We start from the raw sequence: 24,898 nt of genomic DNA, 5'->3' as shown, positions 1-24,898 counted from the left end.
CGAGACGATCTGAAGATCCAGCAGTAAGTGGGTGATTAAATACATGATTGCACAGACACGTGACAGAAGATTATGTGGCCATTAAAATTATCCTCAGAGACAGTTTGTAGTGATGAGGGAAAATGCTCATAATACAATATTAAGAAAAGAGAGGGTTGAAAACTACAAAATTCTCTCAGCTATGCTTCTAAAAAATTGAGGAAAAAAATATTGGAAGAGGAGTCACCAGAATATTAGCTATGGCTGGTAAGATGAAGTGATTTTTGTTTTCATCTTTGTATTTTCTCTTTTGTCAGATCATAGTAAGGAATACATGCTATTAACTACTTTATAATCACACATAAATGTTATTTTTTTTCAGTTGACTGAGCTTTCTGAGAGAAAAGGTTACGTGAGTTACATGATTCTCATTATGTGATAAAAGAACGACCTCAGTTCTTCCAGATAAATTTTTCCTGGATACTGAATTCCAAAGGGAGTTTATCATATAAGAGATGTCAAGTGCCATAATGCCCAAATCTTGATAAAGTTCTTAGTGCGAATGCAGAAGGTGTCTCCTTATGACTGTTTCATGACCACCTAAGGATTGGAGCCAAAGGCCCAGCACTCTAGGCTACGCCATGGGATTAGCCCACAGGGGACTTTGCTCCTCACTGGGCTTCTGGCTCCTAATTCTGTGTTTAGAGTTTTTGAGCGATGCTTTTTCTCACTGCGTCTTACCCAGACAAGCTGGGCCTTGTAGATGCAGAAAACAGCTTTCAATACTTTATTTCACACTTTGAGGATGGAATCGCCAGTCCTGGAACTGGCGATTAAAATCGCCGGTTTATTAAAATCAATGTAATTTGATTATTAAAATCAATGTAATTTGACTTCTCCCCCCACCCCTCAGGTGTTGCTGCACTGGATTCCAGTGTGTCTGGAAAAATTGGTCTGCGTGCCGTCGTGTATTATTTCTGTACCACGGCCATTGCTGTAATTCTAGGTAACGTTTCTTTCTGAATCCTTATTCCTCTATATAATTGCAACTTTTCATTCAGAAAGTAGTTGGGCTTTATAAAATGCACAATTTTTTTTAAATCAGAAAGCAGTATTGTCAAACCATGAAGCTTTTTCCCTTGAAGTCTACATAGCACCTTTTATGTGAAGAAAATGTAACACTGACTGAATCTGAGCCATGGTACTTCCTAGTAAAGTCTCAACTGTCACTCACGGGTGACAGTTCTATGCCTTGTCAGGATCATTGGGTAAAAGGAAGTGAAGCCAAGAGCTTATATAAGTCTTAAACTGGATAATTAGTCTATAATAGTGGAGTTGAGTATAATTATAAAGTATTTTCAGAAAGATAGCATTTTAGTGTATTTCACATAGTTCCAAGATCTAACGGCTAACAAAACCTTGCCAAGTATAAATCCCACTTGTAAGAGGGAGAAAGTTCCAATAAGGGTATCTTTAGCATGGTTCTGTGTGTGGTCTATCCTTTGTGACCCAGCATGACATTTTAAGAAGGATGCCTAGAGTGGAAAGGAAGGAAGGGAATGTACTCAGATGCTGCAGTCAGCTTGACCCTTGCAGTCCTGCTTTAATGAACTGGTAAGTGATGGGACCCTGCCCTAAACCAAAGCCCCATATCTTCATGAGGTTCTTGAGAAAGACAGACACAAAGGAAAAATAGCAGCGAGAAAGCAAGATACTGCTTTATTATTAGCTGGGTGTATAACCCTTCTGCAGCCCCAAGAGGAAAGAATGGACCATGCCCATTCATGGCCCTCTTATTGCCTAGTGACTCTCCTACTAGCAAAACTGGCCCATTCAGCATCCCGAAGTCCTACCCCTCAGATTAGCATGACCTTCTCTTGGGGTGGGAGCAATGCAGAGCATGAGGACCCTCTTCTTCCTCACTCTGTCCAGTCAAACAGCCTCCCACCTCTGCTTGGACACTCAAGTGACGGGGACTCATTACTCCCAAAGGCCATAATGGCTCTTTCAGTTGCTCCACCATGTGGACAGTTCTTCCTTATGGTGAGATGAACCCTCCCTCCCTGTAACTCCCATCTTTTTGTCCTCACTCCACCCCTGAACAACATATTCCCACATGACAACTTTCCAGATATTCAAAGGCCCGTGGTATGGAATGAAGGCAAGGCTAGTTCTGTATGACCCTCAGGAGGGTAACCAGCATCTGTGGATAAAAGTTACAGAAAGATACTGAGTGAGTTCCCTGGGCTGGAAAATGAATCACCCTTATCCTAACACCTGCCTAGGCTGATCTCATAGCTAAAGAAAAGAAAAAGAATATTCTCATCAGCAGGTGTTTCCAGAAGCAATTCTGAGATGCATCCCCTTCACCTCAAAAAAAAAAAAAAAAGGGAAGAGTTCTTTCTGCTTACTCATGTAAATGGAAAAGTAATTAACGGGCTGCTAAAGTCCCAGTGGGGGCTCAGCATTTTGGCTGGACCTCAGGGTCTTCCCCACCACGGTATTACCTGGTGCCACTGTGCCTGCTGGTCCTAAGAAGGATGCCTTGGGGTGCCAGGGGTGCCAGCTGCCCTGGAAGTTTCCTAATGCTCTGTGGGTGCTGTTCTTGGCCGCAGGTATTGTGCTGGTGATCAGTATCAAGCCTGGTGTCACCCAGAAGGTGACTGAAATCGACAGGACTGGCAACACCCCTGAAGTGAGCACAGTGGATGCCATGTTAGACCTCGTCAGGTGAGGGTCTTGCCATCAGGTGGCTGCATGGGCATGTGACGTGTATGGTTGTACGAGGCCCTGTGCATGGTTTAATGCTCTGCTGTTGCTGGCCTGAAATTTTTAATAGTTTTTGAATTGTGCATTTTCGTTTTGTTCTGGACCCTGCGAACTACATAGGCAGTCCTGCTTTCCAGGTCATAGTTCCAAGAGGGAATGGAAGGAACAACCTCCTTTGTCAGGATTTAGAATGAACAGAGATGCCGAAAGCATACTTGTTGCCTAGGGATGCTTGGCTGGGTTGAGTGGTCAGCTCCAAAGTGCACTTAGAGAAACACATTTTTTAATTGTACAGGAGAAACTCTTTATCTAAAGCAATCAGAGCCGGAAATAGGTCGATAAAAATAGCAATTAAAGCAGAGACTCATAAAAAATGATATGATACACATTACGTATTTTGTTTCCAGTCAAAACGTAAAGGCCCTTATTCACTCATTTTTTGATGTAGGGCCAAGGTCTTTTCTTGGAGTTTGTCAGTTTACAATTTCATATGGTTTCTTTTGCATATGCAGCCCTTTTATATGCATCATTTGCAATTTCCAGATTAAGTTTCCATAGATGAGAGCAATGAAACCCTTAGAAATTGCAAAGAAAGCTGAGTGCCAAAAAGACAAATAAAATCTTTTTATTTCAATTGTCTTCCCATACCTAATTTAACCATAAAAATTTTAGTCATTTGCCTTTATTGAGTTTCCAGGCATTCAGCTTAGTTTTTATAGAAACCATACCTTCCTTTTCATACTCATATTTCATTGGCTCGCATAATATTTAATTCAGTAATTATGATGATATTTGCAATTGGCATAAAGAATTTGGGAACAAATACATTGGACTCTTGGTATGCATTCATTCTCACTGATGAAAACAGAAATGTGCAGAATTTTAAAGAACAAATAGTCTCTTTACTGTGAGTATCCACCTGCCAACACAGTGTTTCACCGAGGATAGAAAGCGTGTCAGTGAATCATTTAAGTGACGATTCATTAGGAGAGCTTTCTACACTTGAAGCTCAGCAGAAGAAAAGACGACTTAATACAAGGAAGTATTATGCAAAGGAAAGGCCAGAAGAGGAACCAGAGTACTCATTCTGTATTATACTCATTTCCACCAATGTATTGAGTGTGATTAAAAAAAAACAAAACACTTTTTTTGTACTGTCATAATGCTGCTTTTCCTGTCTCCAATAGGAATATGTTTCCTGAGAACCTCGTCCAAGCCTGTTTTCAGCAGGTAATATTAATGACTTTTGCCCTTAAGTTGCTACTCTCTTCCCATTACCAATTAAGAATCTTTTTCTCCTGTAACCCATCAAAAACAGCAGCAGGAAGTGCATCTGTGGATGGCGGAGTTTCTGGGGACTCCTGTGTTCTGTGTCCGGCCTTTGCAACCCACACTGAAGTGCATGTCGTAACTTACACCGCTCCCTTTTCCTTTGTGCTTTTTCCCCCAAAAGGGCTCAACTAGTGCAAGTCAGGAATCTGTCAAACAATAAATGTTTTAAAATGTGGCCTCTAGTACCTATTTCTGGAGAACCATGTTATATTTGTGCAGAAACTTAATCTCTCTGCAGAAAAAAAGCAGCTCTCCACCTCCTCTTTCCTTTTCCTCTCACACTGGAGCCCAGGATCTAACCCACACGGTGTGGTTCACACTCTGGATTCGGTCTTTTACTTAATCATTATGTCCCCGTTGCTGGCACTGTACCGAGCAGTGTAACAAAGCCATGATTTTTTTCTCTAGGAAAATTTAACAATCTCTTTAGTTGACTTTGAGCCTTTTTCTCTTATTTATCTATGTGCTTTAAGACAGCTGAGTCTATCACAAACTGCTGTACTCATTTGCATAAATTACATGAACAGAGACTTCTGTGTATACCAACAAAACAGCAATTATACTGCTCCCCGCTGGCCTCCACGAGGCACAGAACCACCTCTATTTCAGGGGTACCTTTGCAGATCAGCCACAGTGGTCATTTGTAAGGTTCTTGGTGTTGGCAGAGCCTTGTAGGGGGGACATTTATGCCTGGCGTAAGAGTATACTAGCTCTTTCTTAAACCTCCGTGTCGAAGCTCCACAAAGCCAAACAGGGCTGAAGGAGGAGAATTCAACAGAAATCTCACTCATGGAATAGCCCTAAAGGGGCTGTTGGTTTTGGAACAACCATATAGTTTAAACCTTTCTTGATGTTTATTAAAATTATGGTGACTTTACCAAAGTGATGAAGCGTTTTCTCCCAGGATTCAAAATAATTCATTAATTAATAGAAACAAAAATGATGGACAGGAATCTTTATAGAGTCTATGAAAGCACCTACAGGTAAAACCTATACTTCCTTTCGCATTATTGCTCCATTACTTTGTCCCTTACTGGGAAAGTGAGCGATCATTTTGACATTATTGAATGGTGGTATGGGAGTCAGGGGTTGGGTTTCTCAGTCTCACTTTTAGTTCCAAAACCTCCTGGGAGGCACCACAGACAACCAGCAGAGGAGGCCTCAGAGGTAGAACCCTACAGTGGCACCTATTCGGCCAAAATAACATGTTCCTGTGGTTTAGCCATTTTATTGTTTACTTGTCTTTTTCTCCAATGCGCAGTACAAAACCACGCGTGAAGAAGTGAATTCTTACAGTGATTCAGAGACAAACGTGACAGAGGAGTCCTCCACAGCCATCATGACAACTGCGGTTTCCAAGGTACTGTCCTGCTGGCCTGCCCCTTCCCCAGCAAGCAGCCTCCGAGTCAGGAGTGAGCAGGAGATGAAAATATGACTGTATTTCTCGTTCCTCGCAGAATCCACGTTTGTGAATCCATCTACTTGCTAAGCTTTATTTTTAATGCCAAAATCAATACTTGCAGGGCTTTTGCGGTCATCTGCAGCACACAGGGGATGGCAAAATATCTGAGTCACATGAAATACATGTTCCCAGCTGAGGTCGAACAAGGCTCTGCTCTGCCTTCTTGTTTGGGTTCTCATATTGTAAATGAATGTCCGTGTTGCAATGTGTCCTAGCATCATATTTTTTTTTTTTTGCATTTTTGTGTTTTTTTCTTGGTGATTTCACTGTTTAAAATGGACCAAAGGGTAGTACTAAAGTCCTCTCTAGTGTTCCTAAGCACAAAAAAGATCGTGATGTGCCGTACGGAGAAAAGTTGGCATTAGATAAGCTTCATTCAGGCATGAGTTATAATGCTGTTGGCTGTGAATTCAATATTAATGAATCAATAATATATATTAAGTAAGGTGTCTTTAAACAGAAACACACAAAACAATGTTAGGTATTGATTATTTAATTAAAATGATGTGATCAGCATTCCCAGGAACCTAGCCCCCTGTATTTCCCCTAGGAGCAGTGATTCAGTATTTGCTAATTCAGTGTTCATGAGGACTTTATAGAACATAACGATTGGGAATAAAGAGAATCAGCTCTACCACAGAGAGATAAGAATGAGCCCTGTTGCCTCTATGTTTCTGCCACTGCCCAGTAGAGTTGGGCACCTCTGGGAGCTGCTGTAGATTTGCAAGCCTGCGTGAACATAGAATGCAGACCCATCATTCCTTGCATGAATCTCTCTGCCCAGATGTGATTCAGAGTTCAGAGTGTCTCAGACTTCAGAAGGGCCGTGTGGTGTACGTTCAGCATATTATGCAATATCCATAAGTGGGATTGGCGACCACACTCCGGAATCAAGCATATCAATATTTCTGCAACAAACTCATGAATGTTCTGCCAAGTGAGAGAAATAGACTCTCTGTAGCGTCATCTCAGTTCAGCGTAGGCTTTGCCACCGAGAGAATTGGCCATAAATGTAGCAATAAAATCAGTGGCTTTGAGAGCTGTCAGGATCTCATAATTGAGGATTAGAATGTGTGGGCCTGAAGAGGCACCTTTGTACACCTGTAGTAAATTAGCCCCCAGATGTTCTCTGCCTCGCACAGGAAGAAAAGATTTCAAGAAAACGAGTATCAGTAGCCTTAAGAATTCAAATGAAATAGACCACGGTTGGCTGCCTGCTTCCCACTGCAGAAAGCCTTAACCCCTCCAGCTGGGTTCAGAGGCCCTGCAGGACCTGGCTTCTCTCTGGTTTTCTCACTTACTCCCCCATGGGCCCCCAGTGGGGTCTGTCCAGATCCGCCTCCTCTATTACTCCTTATTCCTGCCTTTCCATGTGGTTCACGAATATTTTCTGAGCACCCTCCACATGCCAGGCCTACTGGGCACTGGGATTATAAAAGTACAAAGACAGATGTGGCATCTGTCCTCACTCAAAGAAGGATGAGTATCACCATCAGGAGGAATGGAGTGCTCTGGGGGGCATTCAGTGGGGGTGAAACTAGTTTGGGGGCCATAAAGGATGAGTAGGAATTATTCAAGCAGGGTACAAAGGCCCAGCGCATGATGACTTTTCCCTTGGCTTACCGTTTTTCTGGAACGTGCTTTGTCTCCTGCCTGCCGACTCCTCAGGTCTCGCTTTCCCTAACCTCGAAACCCTCATTCATGTCCCAGTCTCCATATGACGCTTGTAATTCATAGCTTGGCTGTGTGGTTAATTACATACTGTCTTACTATTATTGGCTTATGTTTCTCACAGTTAGTCTTGTCTCTCCAGCTGAATTTTAAGACCTTATGCTGTTGCTAGTGCAGTTAGAACACTCTAGCTGCTCCCTAAATATCTGTTTGATCAGAAGTAAGAAATGACTGGTAGCCCAGTGGCTCCTTGACATAATTCTTTATAAACTTGGATTGCACCACTCAAATTACGCTATCACTTGGTAATCTCATGCTATTTTTACCCAGGATAAAGTGAAGAAATGGCTCATAGTAGTAGATATCTGGTTAATTTTTAGATCTGTAAAATCTTATGGGTCATCCAAGACCAGAGTCAGTAAAGAATGTTCCTGTGCTTTATTCTCAAGGTAAAACAGATGGTAAAATCTCCTAAAAATGTTCATGCTGGCAAATATTTTTCACTTCCTGCATTTATTAATTCCTTTCTTTTTTTTTAAAGCAGACTCCAAATGTAGCCAGTAGTTAAAATAACCCTGAAAAGTGCCCTGATTCTAAAATTCATAATAAAAATGTGAAACATTGCTGAATAAGAAATCTTCATAAGAAATATTCAAATATGGACTTGTTGAGAGGAAAAAAAAACTTTAAATTTTAGGGTGGAGTAAAATCTGTTACATGTATAGGTTTTATTATTATCTTTCCTAAGGTATTGTTGACTCTGATATGGTAGGTCACTAGTTTATTATGTTTGGCTATCATATCTTCTCATTTCAGGGCCTGTGCATTCTAACAAGATTATAATGATGCATCAATGTATTTTCTTGGTTTTGATCCACAGAACAAAACAAAGGACTACAAAATTGTAGGCATGTATTCAGATGGCATAAATGTCCTGGGCTTAATTGTCTTTTGCCTGGTCTTTGGACTTGTCATTGGAAAAATGGGAGAAAAGGGACAGATTCTGGTGGATTTCTTCAATGCTTTGAGTGATGCAACCATGAAAATCGTTCAGATCATTATGTGGTGAGCAGACACTGTTTAATGTCACTTTGCTTCCCCTGACAATTCTGTCTCCTCCAAATTAGAAAGAAGAGGCTTATATTTCTCCCCTGACCTCATCCTAGAGAAGCTGTACATTTAATATCAAGTCACTGGAGTATGAAATAGTTCCACATACTACTCAGGAGTTAGTTCATTAACAAAAGTCTAGTTATCAGCCATTGTCTTTTCCCTCAAAGCCCCGGGAGATCATCTTTCTCTCAGCCATGGAAGAAGGAATTCTTAGAGGGATGATTTGAAGGAGTTCCTTGCACAGGAGAACACAAAGTGCTTTCCTTATTAGGCACTGTGCAGGAAGTGAGATTCAAAATATTTACAACTGTTACGGCATGGCACTAACACGTCTGAGTGAAAGCTGCCATCTGTGAGTGTACCAGTGACACCACCTGAGTGTCTTCTCTGTCCCTGGAGATGCTAAGAAGTCTTCCTATCCTAGGAAACATCTGCCTTACTTATCTCATATCGAATTAGAGCAACATTGTTTAATCCTAAGTGTAGACTTTGACAGTGACGTAAAAGGCTCAGTAAAAATAGCCAGGCAAGTCATTTAATCCTGCAGAAACCTCAGCTTCATGGTCTGTGGAAAAGAATAATAATATCTACCTCGAGGGTTAGGAGAAGTACATTAAATGAAATGATGCATGTAAGATATATTCCCTAACACAAAATGTAATGAGAGCTCCACAAATAGAGCCATTATGACCACTTCCACTGCTAATGCTGTTGCTTCTATTGCTGATACCTGGGAAACAGGATGTCCATGGCTAGCATCCATATTTGGCAGTGAGGGTCAAGCTCAAATGAGATAAGCAGATATGACAGTCAGCAGGATACATGTGCATTGGGAACATGGCATGGGAATGCACCAGTCTGACCACATGTTCTTACCAAGTTTGCAAACCACTCTTCTGGTAGTTTCAATGGGTAACGTTGAAAGTGCATGCAGGAACCAAAATCTAGAGCCAACAGAGTCCACCCAGGACTTGAAAAAGCCCTTAGCTGCATTATGTATCCTGTGCCCCGCCAGCTGAGTGCACACGCCAAGCTGGGGGTGCATGCCCTACCTTGTTTCTTCCCCAACAACCCCAGCCTGAGAAAACACATGTCTTTGTTGTGCTTACTTTCTAGTTACATGCCTCTCGGTATTTTGTTCCTGATTGCCGGGAAGATCATAGAAGTTGAAGACTGGGAAATATTCCGCAAGCTGGGCCTTTACATGGCCACAGTCCTGAGTGGGTATGTCGGACTCAAGAGAAGCAACAGAAACTTCTGTGATGCAATGGGATGGCTGCTGAGAGGCTGGGTTTCAGTTGGTTCAAATCAGCTTCTCTCCCATGTGCAGGGGGAGATCGGGTTCAGAGATAAGAGAGCAGGGGAGGAGGGCTGCCCTTTAACAGCTGTACCGTAGGTGGATTGCGCCGCGCTAATTGCCAGCTCTTGGCAGAACAGCCTGGACCAGGCTTTGTCACTGCCTTTATTGGCTGTGTTAAAATCGTTTTTTTAAAACAAAAGAGAAACCCACTCGTAGCCTCTCTTGGCTCTCTCCTGGACTTCACTTCCTCAAGAATGTACACTAGCCAAGCAAGTAAGAATAGCCCCCACGTACCCTGAGCCTGAAAGAAATTAAGAAGGGCCTAAATGAAGTCAAGGTCAAGAGAGTAGAAGCAGGATGGCCAGCGGGTTCCCACGCTGGTGCCGGGGCTGCCGACCACCATGTGCCCTGCCTCATCAGTGGTCAGAGAGCGTGCTGGGGAGATCTTGAGGCCAGGAGGAACTGTGGGGCTTTTTAGAAGCCGTAAGACAGGAAGGCAGCAGGGGATTGGTCATTTGCATATTTATTACAGCCCAGGTATTGATTCCTTGAAAGAGATGCGATGGAGTAGGTTATGAATGTGCCCCCAGACACCTAGCCAGCGGCAGGGTATGTCACACAGACTAAGAAATATGGACCAAGGGATGAGTAAATATCATTGATACGACCCCCACAGGTCAATACCCTCAGACTCCCAACTTAATCAACTCACCTATTGGACCTGGATTGCACTGGGGTAGGGGGCAGTTTCCATCACACAGCATTTGGTTCTTCATCTGTTTGGCAGAAGCACAGCGCTGCTAGCAAACACAGAAGCAGCCTGGGTCCCTACAGTGTGAGGGCCAGGGACAAACCCAGGGAGATGGGACCTCTACCTCGCTAGAGGCCACCATGCTCCGGGGCTGCTGAACCAGGCAGTACCAGGGACTGTGTCCAGGCAGTGACGTGGCTGAGGGATACCAAGCCATTTCATAATGGAGTTCTGCTGCTTTCTATTCTCTCATCCTGTCTAGATTTCTAACAGAATGCTAAAAGTCAGTTCTGGGCCTGGCACAGTGGCTCACGCCTGTAATCCTAACACTCTGGAAGACTGAACTGGGACGATCACTTGAGCTCAGGAGTTTGAGACCAGCCTGAGCAAGAACGAGACCCATCTCTATTAAAAATAGAAAAATTAGCCAGGTGTGTGGTGCACGCCTGTAGTCCCAGCTACTTGAGAGGCTGAGGGAGACGGATCGCTTGAGCCCAGGAGTTTGAGGTTGCTGTGAGTTATGATGATGCCACTGCACTCTAGCCGGGGCAACAGAATGAGACTCTGTTTAAAAAAAAAAAAAAGTCAGTTCCTCATAGTTCTTAGCTATATGCTCTCTGTGGAGAAGACCCTCTCCGCAGACCTCCAGGATCTGTATTTTCAATGCCCATTTCTTATTGTTTCAAACTCACATGACTGATCTGTAAACTAGAAATTGTCACTTACATATATATGCTATCTGCCAAATGGGTCTCATTTCTTAAGGCCTCCCTATATTGTGTAACCTGTATATTTTCACGTGAAACAAGAAATGGTTTTGGAAGGCAGGAATAAAAGAAAAGAGGGTCAGTCCTAAAGTATGCAGGGACTTTTTCCTTACTGCAACTCTGACTTCCCTCTTGGACAATGGGCATTGTCCAGCAAGGCAGTGGGGTCCGGGGATGGAGGGAGCGGGGTTTTGGCGGGGCTATAATGAAGTATCAAGTATAGGGACACAGAGGGAGCCAGGAAGGGAAGGATCAGCTCTGCCTGGGTCAGTGAGGGAAGGCTTCCTGGAGGAGGGGGGAGGTCTAGCTGCGTCTCAGCAGAGGTGTAAGAATTCAGCAGCAGCAGAAGGAAGTGAGGAGCATTTCTGCACATGTAGCAGGAAAGGCATGCACGAGGTGTGGCAACATGATGTAACCCTGTTTTGTGAGCTCTGAAATTTGGATTCAGCTATTGGCTTTGCCATTAACTCTGACAAGATGCTTTGTCTGCTGAGTGAGCCTCTACATCCTCATACATGGAATGGGGACATATATTCCCGCCCTACTTCCTGTGTTCTCATTGGGTCATTATGAAAGTTGAACAAGATCATGAATATAAAAGCTGTTTGATAAAAGGGTTAAGTATGAGGAGGTGGCATTATCTTTGAAACTGTTTCTGTTACAGGCTTGCAATCCACTCCATTGTGATTCTCCCGCTGATATATTTCATTGTCGTAAGAAAGAACCCCTTCCAGTTTGCCATGGGAATGGCCCAGGCTCTCCTGACGGCTCTCATGATCTCTTCCAGGTAACTAGAAGGGGGGTTTCTGGAAGAAGCCTCTACCCAAACTCTATCAACTCTCACCTCACTTGATGAAAACAGACTCCAGCTTGTGGTTTTTGTAGCTGCTTTTAACTTGAGAAATGACCTCCATATTCTCTGCACCCTACTTAATACTGTTCCCTGCCATCTTGGCGTGGCCTGCACCCAGGAAGGGGTCGTAGTGTGGCTGGGAGCAGCAGTGGGCACAGCACCTTCTGATTCCTGGGCCCGCCAAAAGGGCCAGCACGCTTTTGGCCCTTTGTTCACTTTTTGGAAGAAGTGTCTCTTCAGGTAGGAACCCAGGGCCAGCATTCCTAGACCACAGGTTCCTTTCTTTTTTTATCACACAGTTCAGCAACACTGCCTGTCACCTTCCGCTGTGCTGAAGAAAACAACCGTGTGGACAAGAGGATCACTAGATTTGTGCTACCCGTCGGCGCCACGATCAACATGGATGGGACCGCGCTCTACGAGGCTGTGGCAGCCGTGTTCATCGCACAGCTGAACGACTTGGAGCTGGGCATTGGGCAGATCATCACCATCAGGTGGGGTGTGGTGCCACACTCGTTTCTCATCACTGTTACAGGGATCGCCTCCAGTACAAACAGTTTGTAAAGGGTCGCCAAGAATCGCCCAGTGATGGATCATTTTTGTTAGTCTACGAAGTCCCTTCCCAGGACTAAATACAACTATATTATAAGTAGAGGACTCATGATGTGCAAGATTTCTGCTTCAGGGTCTGAGTAGCCAAAGGCATCAGTCTGTGCTCAGATCAGTGTACCCAGGTGCTGGGCACAGAGTAGGCACAAAGACTCAAGGTTGGATAAAGGTCAGTCCCTGCTTTCAAGAGGTCCCTGATACGTAGGGATACAGACATCCAAATGAACGCTCAGGGCTGTGATGAGGGCTCTAACAGAACCTTGTGTGGTGGTCACAGAGGGCACAGAGGAGGAAGGGCTAGCTCTTCCTGGGAAGGTGAGGGAAAGCTTTCCAGAGGAGGGGAAAATTTAGCTGAATCTTAGAAGAGGAATAGGAATTTAGCAGGTGAAGAAGGAAGCTCAAGAGCATTTTGGATAGCAGAAATGGATTGTGATGTAGCCATGGCCTAGTTACAGAGTACAGATTATTTGTTATGGCTTGTATAAAGGGTACAATGTAGAGAACATACAGGAATGAGGAGGCAGGGATCATATCATGAAAGACTTTGTATGGGGAGCTCGTGGAAGGGTCTCAGACACTTTGTCATATTGTGGACAGATCTGCATTTTAGAAAGGTAACTGGCAACATGGCAGATGGATTGGATGGGGGCAGAGACCACAAACTAGAAGACTGGTTAGGAGACTTGCAGAAGCCCAAATAAGGTATTAAAAGGCCCACATCAAGGCACTGACACTAGGGATGGAGAAGAGCTAATGAATGGAAGAGGCATCTGTTGGAGTCGGGGTGAGGGACAGGGAAAGGCTAGAATGACTCTCAGGATTGGTGGATGCTTCTGGATTCATGGACAGGTCTTACCAAAACAGGGACTGGCACAAGAGAAGCAAGTACGGATGGAAAGATAAAGAGTTAATACTTTTTGACACATTCAATTTGGCTTTAAGACCTCCAGGTGGAGACATGCAGTGATAAATGTAGATCTGGACTACAGGTACAGAAGTCAGGGACGTCAGCTTAGTGGTGGTCTTCAAACATGTGGGTCTTGGGTCAGTTGTCTGTTTGAATCTCAGCTGCCACATGGTTATCTGTGACCTTGGGAAAGTGACTTGAATGCTCTAAGCTTCTGTTTCCTCACCTGTAAAATGAAGATACTAATAGTACCTACAATTATTCAACTAGTGGTGATTAAGTAAGATGATGCGTATAAAATGCTTAGAACAGTGCCTACATGGTGAGCACTCAGTGAATGTTGGCAATGGATGGAGGACGCAGGGAGAGTTTGTAGGGAAGAGAAGGAGATTACGGATTGAGCCTTGGAAACTCCTAGTACCAGAGGCAGGCAGAGAAGGGGGAACCCCAAAGAGAGAGTGAGAAAGACAGAGAAGTGGGAGGGGAGTCAGAAAAACTTGGTGTCATGGAAACCCAGAGAAGAGAGATTTTCAAGGATGAAATGGTCCACAGAGTCAGATACTGCAGAGAATTTTCATCAAGCAAGGACAGAAATTGTTTTCTCAAGTAGATGGTAGAAATATCATTGGTGAATTTTGCCAGAGTTGAACCAACTGTTCAATATGGTAGCCACTAGCCACATGTGGCTAATGGTTAACTGAATTTCATGGCAGAGGTTTAGAACATTTCCATCACTGCAGAAAGTTCTGCTGGACAACACTGTATTGGAGTGATAAGCTTGGATTAGAGCTTACCTGGAGACTTTAGTGTAGAGTAGAAGTATAAGACTAAACTGGGTCCCTAGGCCTATTCAAAGTTGAATTTGAACCTTTTCAGAGTTAATTCACTCCTGTGTCCCCAGACTAGACATAAATTCTAAGCATAAAGTAATTTTGTTAATTAATGATGTTCTAAAACAGTACATTTTAAAAATCCTCCCCAACCCTAAAACATAAAGTATTTATTGTTGTTTGCTTGAAATTGAAGACAAGTACAAAATATACCAATTGGCACAACAGCTGGGGAACTATCCAGATACTACATAATCTGTAAAAAATGTAAGTGGCTAAAGAAGCCCAAGCCAAAGGGCTTGAGTAAAGTCCTATAGTTATAACAGCAGAGTACGTTAAAATTAAAAGCTTGAATCATGCCTGAGAAAGGTTCTGCCCCACAACCATCTATGTGGTTGTTACTTTTACATTTCCGAGGGTTTCTCCCTACCTCCCTTCACCCTGACCTGTGGAACCCAGTCTGCACTGAACTGATGTCCAAGGAGTGGTTGCATGAGGTGCCAGTTCTTTCATGTATTTGCCACTTTGTGATGAATTTCTTTCCTCTTCCTTAGTCATAAGTTTTCTAGATCTTTTTAACCATTTCTTTCTTTCTTTCTTTCTTTCTTTCTTTCTTTTCTTTTTTTTTTTTTTCTGCCTGACTACTAGAGGAATCTACTTTGGGCATAGGGGCTAAATAGTCAATTCACATTAAAACCTCTTTCCCTACTCTCTGGCTTATTCTTAAATTAGACTTGCTGATAACTACTCGCCCACAATCAATAATAACTGTGAGACCCAAAGTAATCATCAACTTAAAATCCTCCCTGGCTCTACCTGGGAAATAACAAAAGTTGTTTTAACTTTACAGGTTATAGTATATACTGTATAGTGTGTAGTTACAGCTCATGTGACTAATGGTTAAAGAGAGTTTTAGACCCATAGTATATTTCTTTCTGTGGACATCAAAGAAACATAGGGTACCATCTACCTAAAACGTACCCTTTTGTGATTTTATCATAATATTCACTGATTGAAGTTTATAACTGATTGAAAATTGGATAAGTTTTCGATATAAATTTTCTATAAAGAAAGATAATTATAGGATTTGGGGCCTCGAAAGAACTTAGAGAAGAAAGGTAGTACCAGTAGTAGCAGTAGTTCTTGTAATAGTGGTTGTTGTTTTGATTGTTGCTACAGTATTAGCAGAAGTTGTAATACTAACAGCAGCAGCAATAATAGCAGTAGAAGTAGCAGCAACTGCTGTTGTTGCAAAAGTAGCAGAATAATGGCATGGATTTTTTTGTTTTTTTTATTGAGGTAATATATACAAATATAATTTGCCATCTTTACCATCTTTAACCGTACAGTTCAGTGGTAATAAATGCATTTGTATTCTTTTTTTTATTTACTTCATCTCCACACCTCCCCTTTCCAGCCTCTGGTAGCCACCAATCTACTTCTATTTTCATGAGATCCACTTTTTTAGCTCCCACATATGAGTGAGAACATGTGATATTTGTATTTCTGTGCCTGGTTTATTTTACTTAATAGAGTGGCCTCCAGTTCCATCCATGTTGCTGCAAATGACAGGATTCCATTCTTTTTTATGGCTAAATAGAATTCCATTTTGTATATACATCATTCTCTTTATCCATTCATTTGTTGACAGGCACTTAGGTTGATTCCATACCTTGGCTATTGTGAATAGTGCTGTAATAAACATGCGAGTGCAGGTATCTCTTTGATATATCGCTTTCCTTTGTTTTGGATCTATGCCCAGCAGTGGGACTACTGGGTCAAATGGTAGTCCTATTTTTAGGTTTTTGAGGATCCTCCATACTGTTTTCCATAGTGGCTGTACTAATTTACATTCCCACCAACAGTGTGTGAGGGTTCCCCTTTCTCCACATCCTCACCAGTATCTGTTATTGCCTTTCTTTTTGATACAAGCCATGTTAACTTGGGTGAGATGATATTGCATTGTGGTTTTGATTTGCATTTCTCTGATGCTTAGTGACACTGAACATTTTTTCATATACCTGTTGGCCATTTGTATCTTCTTTTGAGAAATATCTGTTCAGATCTTTTGCTTGTTTTTTAATCAGATTATTTATTTTTTTGCTATTGAGTTGTTTGAGTTATTTTTGCTATTGCATTGTTAAGGGTTATTAATCCCTTGCCAAATGGGTAGTTTGCAGATATCTTCTTCCAGCTGTGGGTTGTCCTTTCACTTTGTTGATTGTTTCCTTTGCTGTGCAGAAGCTTTTTAGCTTGATGTGATCCCACTTGTCTATTTTTGTTTTGATTGTCTGTGCTTTTGAGATCTTACACAAAAAATCTTTGACCAGACCAATGTCCTGGAGCATTAGAATGGCATATTTTTAAGCATATACTATGCAGGTGCTATAACCAATACCTTAAATATAGTATCTCATTTAATCTTGACAGTAGCCTGCAAAGTAGACATACTGTCCCCCTCTTACAGGCAAGAAATTGAGATTCAGAGAAGTAACTTGCTTAAGGAAATGTTGTCAGTAAAATGGCAAAGCCTGAGATAACTCAGATGGATCTGACTGTAAAAGACTATGTTCACTCCAGTTCACAACCCAACCTTCAGCCCATTTAGAAAGCTGAATTCAATGGCCTGTCCTAAAACTAGGCCTCAGTGTGAGGAAAGCACTTTGTCCCAAAGACTATTGTGTTGTCTTCTGTGAAAACCCTCTAAGTCAAAGTAGGATATGTTCAAGCAGGAATAGGTTTTTATATTGTTTTCCTCAATCTGAAGATTTATAGTTCTGAGTATCAGACCAAAGCCAAACTCCCAAAGCCTGGCAAGCAAGGTCAAGGCTCAAGGGCAGAGTTTTCTTTGACTACATGATTTTGAGTTTCAAGCCCAGCCTCAGGCTCTAGAGACATGGTTAACTGTGACATGTCAGGGCTTCCAAGAGGGATCAATGGGTATGGGCACAAATCACTTCTGACAAAGAAAACCCATTGATGCATTCAGTTTAATTTTTTTTCAACCAGCATTAAAATAAACTTGCGTTTTCCAAAGAGTGCTTAGGTCAGAACAGATCTAAAGGATTATGCAGAGGCCTGAAACCTTTAGAGAAATTGGTACAGCCCCAGAAATCTCTAAGTTACTGTAAATTAGTGGCCGCAGCCACTGAATGAAAACACTTGTCAAAGAACTCTGGCCACGTTTGACTGTACCCTCAAATGCCCTCGGCAGCACATCAGTTGGCAGATGAATCAGCTTCCTAATTGAGCCCAAAAGAATATGGATTTGTGGATAGAATCAGGGATTCTTCTAGTTTAAGTTAGCAGTTTCTACATTTTCACCTTCAACCCAGTGCCATCTGGGGATCAGTTTAGGTGTTGCTCAAGGGCGAGGACATATCTCCAGAAAGTATCTTGGGTGTCCCCTCAAGCTCATCCAAATTAAGGGACTTTTCAGAGCATTCTGAGCCCTCGTTTCCTCCACAATGATCCCATTAAAATAAGGAAGATGTTGCTGGATGAAAACCTGCACATTACAAGGAGAAAGATCTCTAGTGTCACATCTTACCTGCCCAAGAGTGATTTTTTTAAATTTCAGACTATTATGGGGATACAAACATTTTATTTACATGAATTGCTTTTGCACAATTTGAGTCAAAATTATAAGTGTTTCCATCACCCACTCTAACGGCATCGTACCCATTAGGTGTGAATTTACCCATCCTCTCCTCCCCCCTCCCACCTGCTTGATTTCCATTGATTTTTACTACCATATGTGCAATTAAATGTTGATCTATAAGTTTCAATTTAGTAGTGAGAACATGCGGTATTTGTTCTTCCATTCTTGTGATACTTCACTTGAAAGGATGATCTCCAGTTCCATGCAGGTTGTTACAACGGGTATTAGTTCACCATTTTTTATGGCTGAGTAATACTCCATGGTATACATACATCACATCTTATTAATCCACTCATGTATTGATGGGCACTTGGGTTGATTACTCATCTTTGTGATTGTGAATTGTGCTGCTATAAACATTCTAGTGCAGATGTCTTTTTTACAGAATGTCTTTTTTAAATGGTAGGTCTACTTTTAGTTCTTTGAGGTATCTCCATACTACTTTCCATAGAGGTTGCACTAGTTTGCAGTCCCACCAGCAGTGTATGAGCATTCCTATCTCTCCACATCCATGTCAGCATCTGTTGTTTGGGGACTTTTTGATAAGAGCTATTCTCACTGGAGTTAGGTGTTATCTCATTGTAGTTTTGATTTGTGTTTCCCTGATAATTAGAGACATTGAGCATTTTTTCATATGTTTATTGGCCATTAGTCTATCTTCTTTTGAAAAGCTTCTGTTCATGTCTTTTGCCTGCTTTTTAATGGGGTTGTTTGATGTGTTCTTGTTGATTTGCTTGAGTTCTTTGTAGAATCTTGTTATTAGCCCTTTATTGGATGTATAGCATGCAAATATTTTCTACCATTCTGTAGGTTGTCTATTTGCTTTATTCATTGTTTCCTTGGCTGTGCAGAAGTTTTTTAATTTAATCGGGTCCCATTTATTTTTGTTGTTGCTTTGATTGTCTTTGGGGTCTTCTTCATAAATTCTTTGTCTAGCCCAATGTCTATAAGAGTTTTTCAAACCTCTTGTTCTAGAATTCTTATAGTTTCATGCCTTAGGTTTAAGTCTGTTATCCATCATGAATTAATTTTTGTAAGTGCTGAGAGGCACGTATCCTGTTTCAGTCTTCTACATGTGGCTATCCAGTTTTCCCAGCACCATTTATTGAATAGGGATTCTTTTTCCCAGTGTATGTTTTTGTCTGCTTTTGTCACAGATAAGATGGCAATATAATGATGGTTTTATATCTGAGTTCTCTGTTTTGATCCATTGGTCTAAGTCTCTGCTCTTGTGCCAGTACTGTGCTATTTTGGTTACTATAGCCTTGTAGTCTGGTAAAGTGATGTCTCCTGATTTGTTCTTTTTGCTTAAGGTTGCTTTGGCTATTTGGTGTCTTCTCTGGTTCCATACAAAGCGTAGAATTATTTTTTCTAGATCTGCAAAAAATGACATTGGTGCTTTAAGGGGGATTTTATTGAATCTGTAAATCACTTTGGGTAACATAGACATTTTAACAATGTTGATTCTGCTGATCCATGAGCATGATATATTTTTGCATTTGTTTATATCCTCTGTGATTTCCTTCCTCAGTATTTCATAGTTCTCCCTGTAGAGGTCTTTCACTTCCTTGGTTAAATATATTCTTAGATATTTTATTTTCTTTGTTGCTATCGTGAGAGGTATTGAATCTTTGATTTGATTCTCAGCTTGACTGTTGTTGGTGTGTAGGAATGCTACTGATTTGAGAGATCTTTTTAAATACATGGTAATAAAGTTCATCTGGCTGCCTCTCCTGGATTCCAGATCTCTCTTCCTTTTGTGCAAAGTGCATCCTCTGGCAAAAAGTAGTAGTCAGGAGTAAATGTTTGTACCTTGGACAGGAGTCATGGCTATTTCTCAATTCAGTGCCCTAAAGGGCAGCTTACAGAGAAGTGAGGAGTCTTGTGATATCAAGAGAGTACATAAAACCTGCTTAACCATTGCCTCATTCCTTTGCCTTCACTTGAAATTCCCTTGCCATCCACCCCTACCACCATCCCTCTACCCATCCTTCAAAGCAACTTAAGTTCCTGGCACATATTAGGTGCTCCATGAATGATTGGGTGGGTGAGTAGATGGAAGAAGGGAGGAGAAAGGCAGGCGGAGAGGTACATGGCACTTATTCAGGATGGATGCGTGCATAGATGCGTTGGTAAAGCATTCTATATACTTCCCGGTGGGTAAACTTTTGCCTTCCTCGTGAATATCTCTTGCTCATTTTGTGGTGCCATTCATGTAGTTCTTCCTTGCATTAGAGCTATGTGCCATATCTCCCCCTGCAAGGAGACAGCATCATACTCTTCCCAGCCCCCCAACAGCTCTCATCCTATAACGAGGCAGAGCTGGTGCTCCTCAGATAACAGATTCTGACTGCTCAGTTTGGGGACACAGCAGGAACAGCCAACGGGACTAATGATTTCAGGCCAGAGGCCTTAATGGGATAGATGGGTGTCTGACTCCTTTCTTGTTGATGTGTTTTGGCTACAGTGTCACAGCCACAGCTGCCAGCATTGGAGCTGCTGGTGTGCCCCAGGCCGGCCTGGTGACCATGGTGATCGTGCTGAGTGCCGTGGGCCTGCCTGCTGAGGATGTCACCCTGATCATCGCTGTCGACTGGCTCCTGTGAGTTGGAATAAATGCACTGCCTCAGCCGGATGGGCAGGCAGGCAGCCATGCAGACTGCAGTCTGTCATCATTGTCCCCTCAGATTGCCTAATGAGCCACCTGTTGCTGCTTTAATTTCCCTCTGATCAGGCCATCTGATAATGTGCTTAAAAATTAACTCCTCATAACTTGGGATAGGGATTTTAAAAAGCCAGTGAGCCGCATCAGCTCATTATACCTGTTAATGCTCAAGGTTAGGAGCTGGGTGTGGGGTGAGATAAATAAACAGAGAATAATAAGGTGAAGAAGCTGGGCAAGGCCATGCTGGCCTATCCCAACCCTGGTTCAGCAACGTAGGCTCAGAACCACCTGCTTCAAAACCAGTCCATCTTCCCAAGCGTCTTCAGAGCCATCGGGGCAGTGGCACAGGCAGAGGCTTTGGGGTAAGACTGACCTGGGTTCGAATCCCCTATCCAGTGTCTTACTTGCTTTTTGACCTTAAGCACGTTCCAGAAGGCAAAAAGCCCCTGCACCTGGCTTGGAAGCTGTGCCATGTGGGGCTGCTTCGGCAGCTAGGACCCTCCAGGTGGCACCCTTCTTGCAAAGAGACCCTGCCATCAAGGCAAGATTTGGTTTTTCTTTCTAGTGGTCATGGTGGACGTGCACTTCTCTCCTTTCCCTGGTTCTTCCTGGAACCAGTGCCCTTCACTGCCAAGACACCCAGATGAGTCAAAGGTCCAGTCTGAGGTCATGGGACAGAAAGACATGAGGGCCAGTTCAATGTGGCCTTGTTCTGAGTAACAGAAGGGCATCCAGAGTGCACGTGTAAGCACTGCAGGCCCCTTCTGCCCTGCAAGATGACCCATGCACACAGTTCCTATCACAAAGCTGGTATCAAAATAGATACTTCCCCTCTGCAGTGTGCCTTCTCCACACACCTTCCTGCCACCCGCCTCTTCTCCAGGCTGTTTGGGATTTAAGGCTGGCTGAGGGTGTCTCGAGGAAATCCACTCCTGGGCTGACCTGTGTTTTCTGACCCTGTGCTCTGTGGCATCCCTGCTGGCTTGTTCATAAACAGCATATCTAGTTTGGTAAACAAACAAGTACGTCAGGGACATGAACACACACACACACACACACACAACCACACACACACACAGAACACATACACTACCCACAAAACATCCCAAGTTCTCTCACCTTAACCAAAAGAGAACCCACAGTGTAATTTGTAATGAACTAGAAAACCCCCAAGACAGAGGTTAGAGCTGAAAGATTTATTGAATTCTGAACCTACTTTAGTCTCCAAAAATATCTGGGAAGACTCTATTTACATTTCTTTGGAAGCAAAGGAGGGCATTTAGGGAGATTTAGGAGAATCGCTGCTACTCGTTGGGAGCAGAGACCTGGTGGAGCCTGTGTGCTCACTCTGTGCCTTTCCAAACGACCTGCGGCCCCTAGCCTGTGAGGAGCCTGCAGTCCGTCAGTCATGAGGATGGTGTTTACTTAAATCTGTACTGAACACTTCAGGTCATTTGGTCTCTAAAAGGCAAAGGAACATGAAATCTGGGCCTCCTGTCTGACCCTCCTGTCTCTTCCTCAGGGACCGGTTCAGGACCATGGTCAACGTCCTTGGTGATGCTTTTGGGACGGGCATCGTGGAAAAGCTCTCTAAGAAGGAGCTGGAGCAGATGGATGTTTCATCTGAAGTCAACATCGTGAACCCCTTTGCCTTGGAATCGACAGTCCTCGATAACGAAGACTCAGACACCAAGAAGTCCTATGTCAACGGAGGCTTTGCGGTAGACAAGTCTGACACCATCTCATTCACCCAGACCTCACAGTTCTAGAGCCCCTGGCTTCAGATGACCGGGAGCTACGAAGGACTTCTCCATGAGGGTCATCTCGTAGTGAATTCAAACATTAATTAAGGAAAAGAAAAACACTAATGTCCAATTGTACATTTGATTTGATAGACCTCCAGATTATTTTCTATATTTGGATTCACAGCCTTTGCTCTCCAGGTTTTGGGATTTGAGGGTGGGATAAGATGAAAGGAAATTGATTAAAAGGAAAGTTGTATTATCTGGGTTTTAGAAATTCTATGAGACAAAGTTTGGAACTATATAAAGTAATAACTGTCGGAATTACTAATGGATATGGAAGAGAAATTGCTTTCTCATGCACAGACCATTGTTTTGGATTTTTTAAAAAAGTATCCTGTCGTTGGTTACAAATTTTTACTCAGGCTTTCTATTGGCATGGATTTCCTTTGTCCTCTCACTTTTTTATAGATTATAATGCATCTAAAAATCTCCTCCCCAGTTAATGTGCCAAATTGTTCATTTTGAACTCATCTTCAGCCAATTTCAAAGAAACTGCTTTGAAAGAAAACAGACCAGCACAGTTCTGCAATAACAGTTTTAAGATGGGCATAGGGTTGGGGGGAAGGGAGAGGGTTCTTTTTTCCATGTACTGTATTGGGACGCTGGTAACTGTTAACCCAGTGTTCGGTATAGAGCTATATGTGTGTGTGTGTGTATATATATATATATATTTATTATTTTCATATAATTTGCCAGACAAAGATCAGAACTGAACTGTCAATGTGAAATAAAGAGCTCTCATGTACTTGAATAATAACTACAATTCCAACCCAGGTCTCTTTCAGGGCTTATCAGAACTCCTTTCTCAGGAGCACTAGAATGAGAAATCATGTTGTGCAACCCCTTCACCTCTGTGTATCATCAGCCCTAAATCAGAGATGTATGATGGTGATACTCCAAGGTAGCACAGCCATTCCTTTACAACTTCCAGATTCGAGCTGCCTGTAGGAAATCTATATACGATTTTATACAAAGGTGTCGCTCACAAAAGGATGGAGTGTTCTTTTATCCAACTGGAAGGCTTCATTCTTCCAAGTTCATTCATACTCATTTAAAGAGGCCAGTACTTTGCCACCCTTGCGCTTTTGTATCCATCAGGGCCCAAACAACAGTGGCAAACTACCAACTAAGTTGTATTTTAATATAAATTCCATGGGTTGAATAAGCTACATTGCAGGGAAAAAAAGCTGTCCCTACTCTGGATTCTTGCAGAGTAAATCCCACAACATGAGACACTGGTGTCAGTGGTTCAGGGGAGATTATTCTATTCTACCATACTTGTCTCCTCCTCCAGAAAGGAATGTTCTAACTATTAATAGTAATCTTGGCCCTGCTCATTAAAACCCTCTGCTTGTCATTCTCCTGCTAATTTATGAAGATAGCTTATTAAAGTCTGTGCTTCGGTTTTCATCTTGTAAATAATGCTTAACATAAACTTGTGCTTACCCTGAGATCCAGAATAGTCATGTTTCTGCAGTATTGTTTAGCCACCTTAAACCTGTGCTTTTATATTTAAGAAACCAGAAATTGTGCCAAAGATAGCAGAAAAGTAAATAAATGCTCAGTATTGACCACCTGCACCTGAAATCTACAACAGAATGATATGGAATTGTCATGTAAGATCATAAATAGCAGTGATTCAATGTGAATTTTAAAATGCAAATATGGGTATTATTTATAGGAAATAAATCTAAATATTAATGAAGTTGAATCAGTAATTTCTCTTGGGCCAAATGATTTTACCCCCATATCAGGTTGCTCCAGCTAGTGGCACTGGAGTTGGCTGAGCTGGTCCTGAACTGCGGGTCATCCTTATTTTGGAGTTGGTCTGTAACCAGCCTCTTCACGCTGTGTGCTGTTAACTCATAAAAGAGAACAATGTTCCATTTCAGTCTCAATAAACGTTTCCCTCATTCTTTCTTCCCCTCCTTTTTCTTCCTCTTATCTGTTCTTTTATCGTACTTACTTGGACGGGGGTGGGAAGGCAGAGATATGGTCGGTTGAATCAGACTGAATACAAATTATTGTTTTTAAAACTTTAGACCTCAAGAATAAACACACACACACACACACACACACACACACAAAAGAATAAAAACATGAGGCTTGAAGAAAAATAATCTGATTCCTGATTTTAACCAGTGAGAATTACAAGGCCAAAATACAGTGCCATTATGAAGAGTTGTGCCCATATTTTGTGACTTGAGATGAAAGTAGAATTTTGTTAGAAATTATTAGAATAGGAGACAGTCTTATCTCAGTATGACAGTGACTTGGTTTCACTGAAGGACCAATCCTGTCCTCTGAAATAGGGCTATGAACTACAAATGGCTGTATTCAGAGTGCTCTTTAAAGGAATGGCACAGTCTTGCCTGGAATACTTGAGTCAAGAGGGCATTCTGTGGGGCACAGTGGACTCACTTC

General features: G+C 42.3%; 1 protein-coding gene across 1 annotated transcript in view; it reads left to right on the top strand.

The window, feature by feature from the left end:
- The window catches only part of SLC1A1 (solute carrier family 1 member 1), a 76,906-nt gene extending 52,513 nt beyond the window's left edge, over nucleotides 1-24,393 (top strand). Inside the window, exons 3-12 of the mRNA XM_045563911.1 lie at nucleotides 893-985; nucleotides 2,595-2,709; nucleotides 3,936-3,978; nucleotides 5,342-5,440; nucleotides 8,094-8,278; nucleotides 9,443-9,550; nucleotides 11,809-11,931; nucleotides 12,297-12,491; nucleotides 20,472-20,606; nucleotides 22,192-24,393. Of these exons, the coding sequence (XP_045419867.1) occupies nucleotides 893-985; nucleotides 2,595-2,709; nucleotides 3,936-3,978; nucleotides 5,342-5,440; nucleotides 8,094-8,278; nucleotides 9,443-9,550; nucleotides 11,809-11,931; nucleotides 12,297-12,491; nucleotides 20,472-20,606; nucleotides 22,192-22,438 (1,343 nt within the window). The 3' untranslated portion in view covers nucleotides 22,439-24,393. The remainder of the gene's footprint in view (nucleotides 1-892; nucleotides 986-2,594; nucleotides 2,710-3,935; nucleotides 3,979-5,341; nucleotides 5,441-8,093; nucleotides 8,279-9,442; nucleotides 9,551-11,808; nucleotides 11,932-12,296; nucleotides 12,492-20,471; nucleotides 20,607-22,191) is intronic.
- The last annotated feature ends 505 nt before the right edge of the window (nucleotides 24,394-24,898 follow it).

This window comes from Lemur catta, chromosome 10 (genome assembly GCF_020740605.2).
Source record: "Lemur catta isolate mLemCat1 chromosome 10, mLemCat1.pri, whole genome shotgun sequence".
Taxonomy (NCBI): domain Eukaryota; kingdom Metazoa; phylum Chordata; class Mammalia; order Primates; family Lemuridae; genus Lemur; species Lemur catta.
The sequence above is the reverse complement of the archived record's forward strand: the minus strand, read 5'-3'. Positions and strand labels throughout refer to the sequence as shown.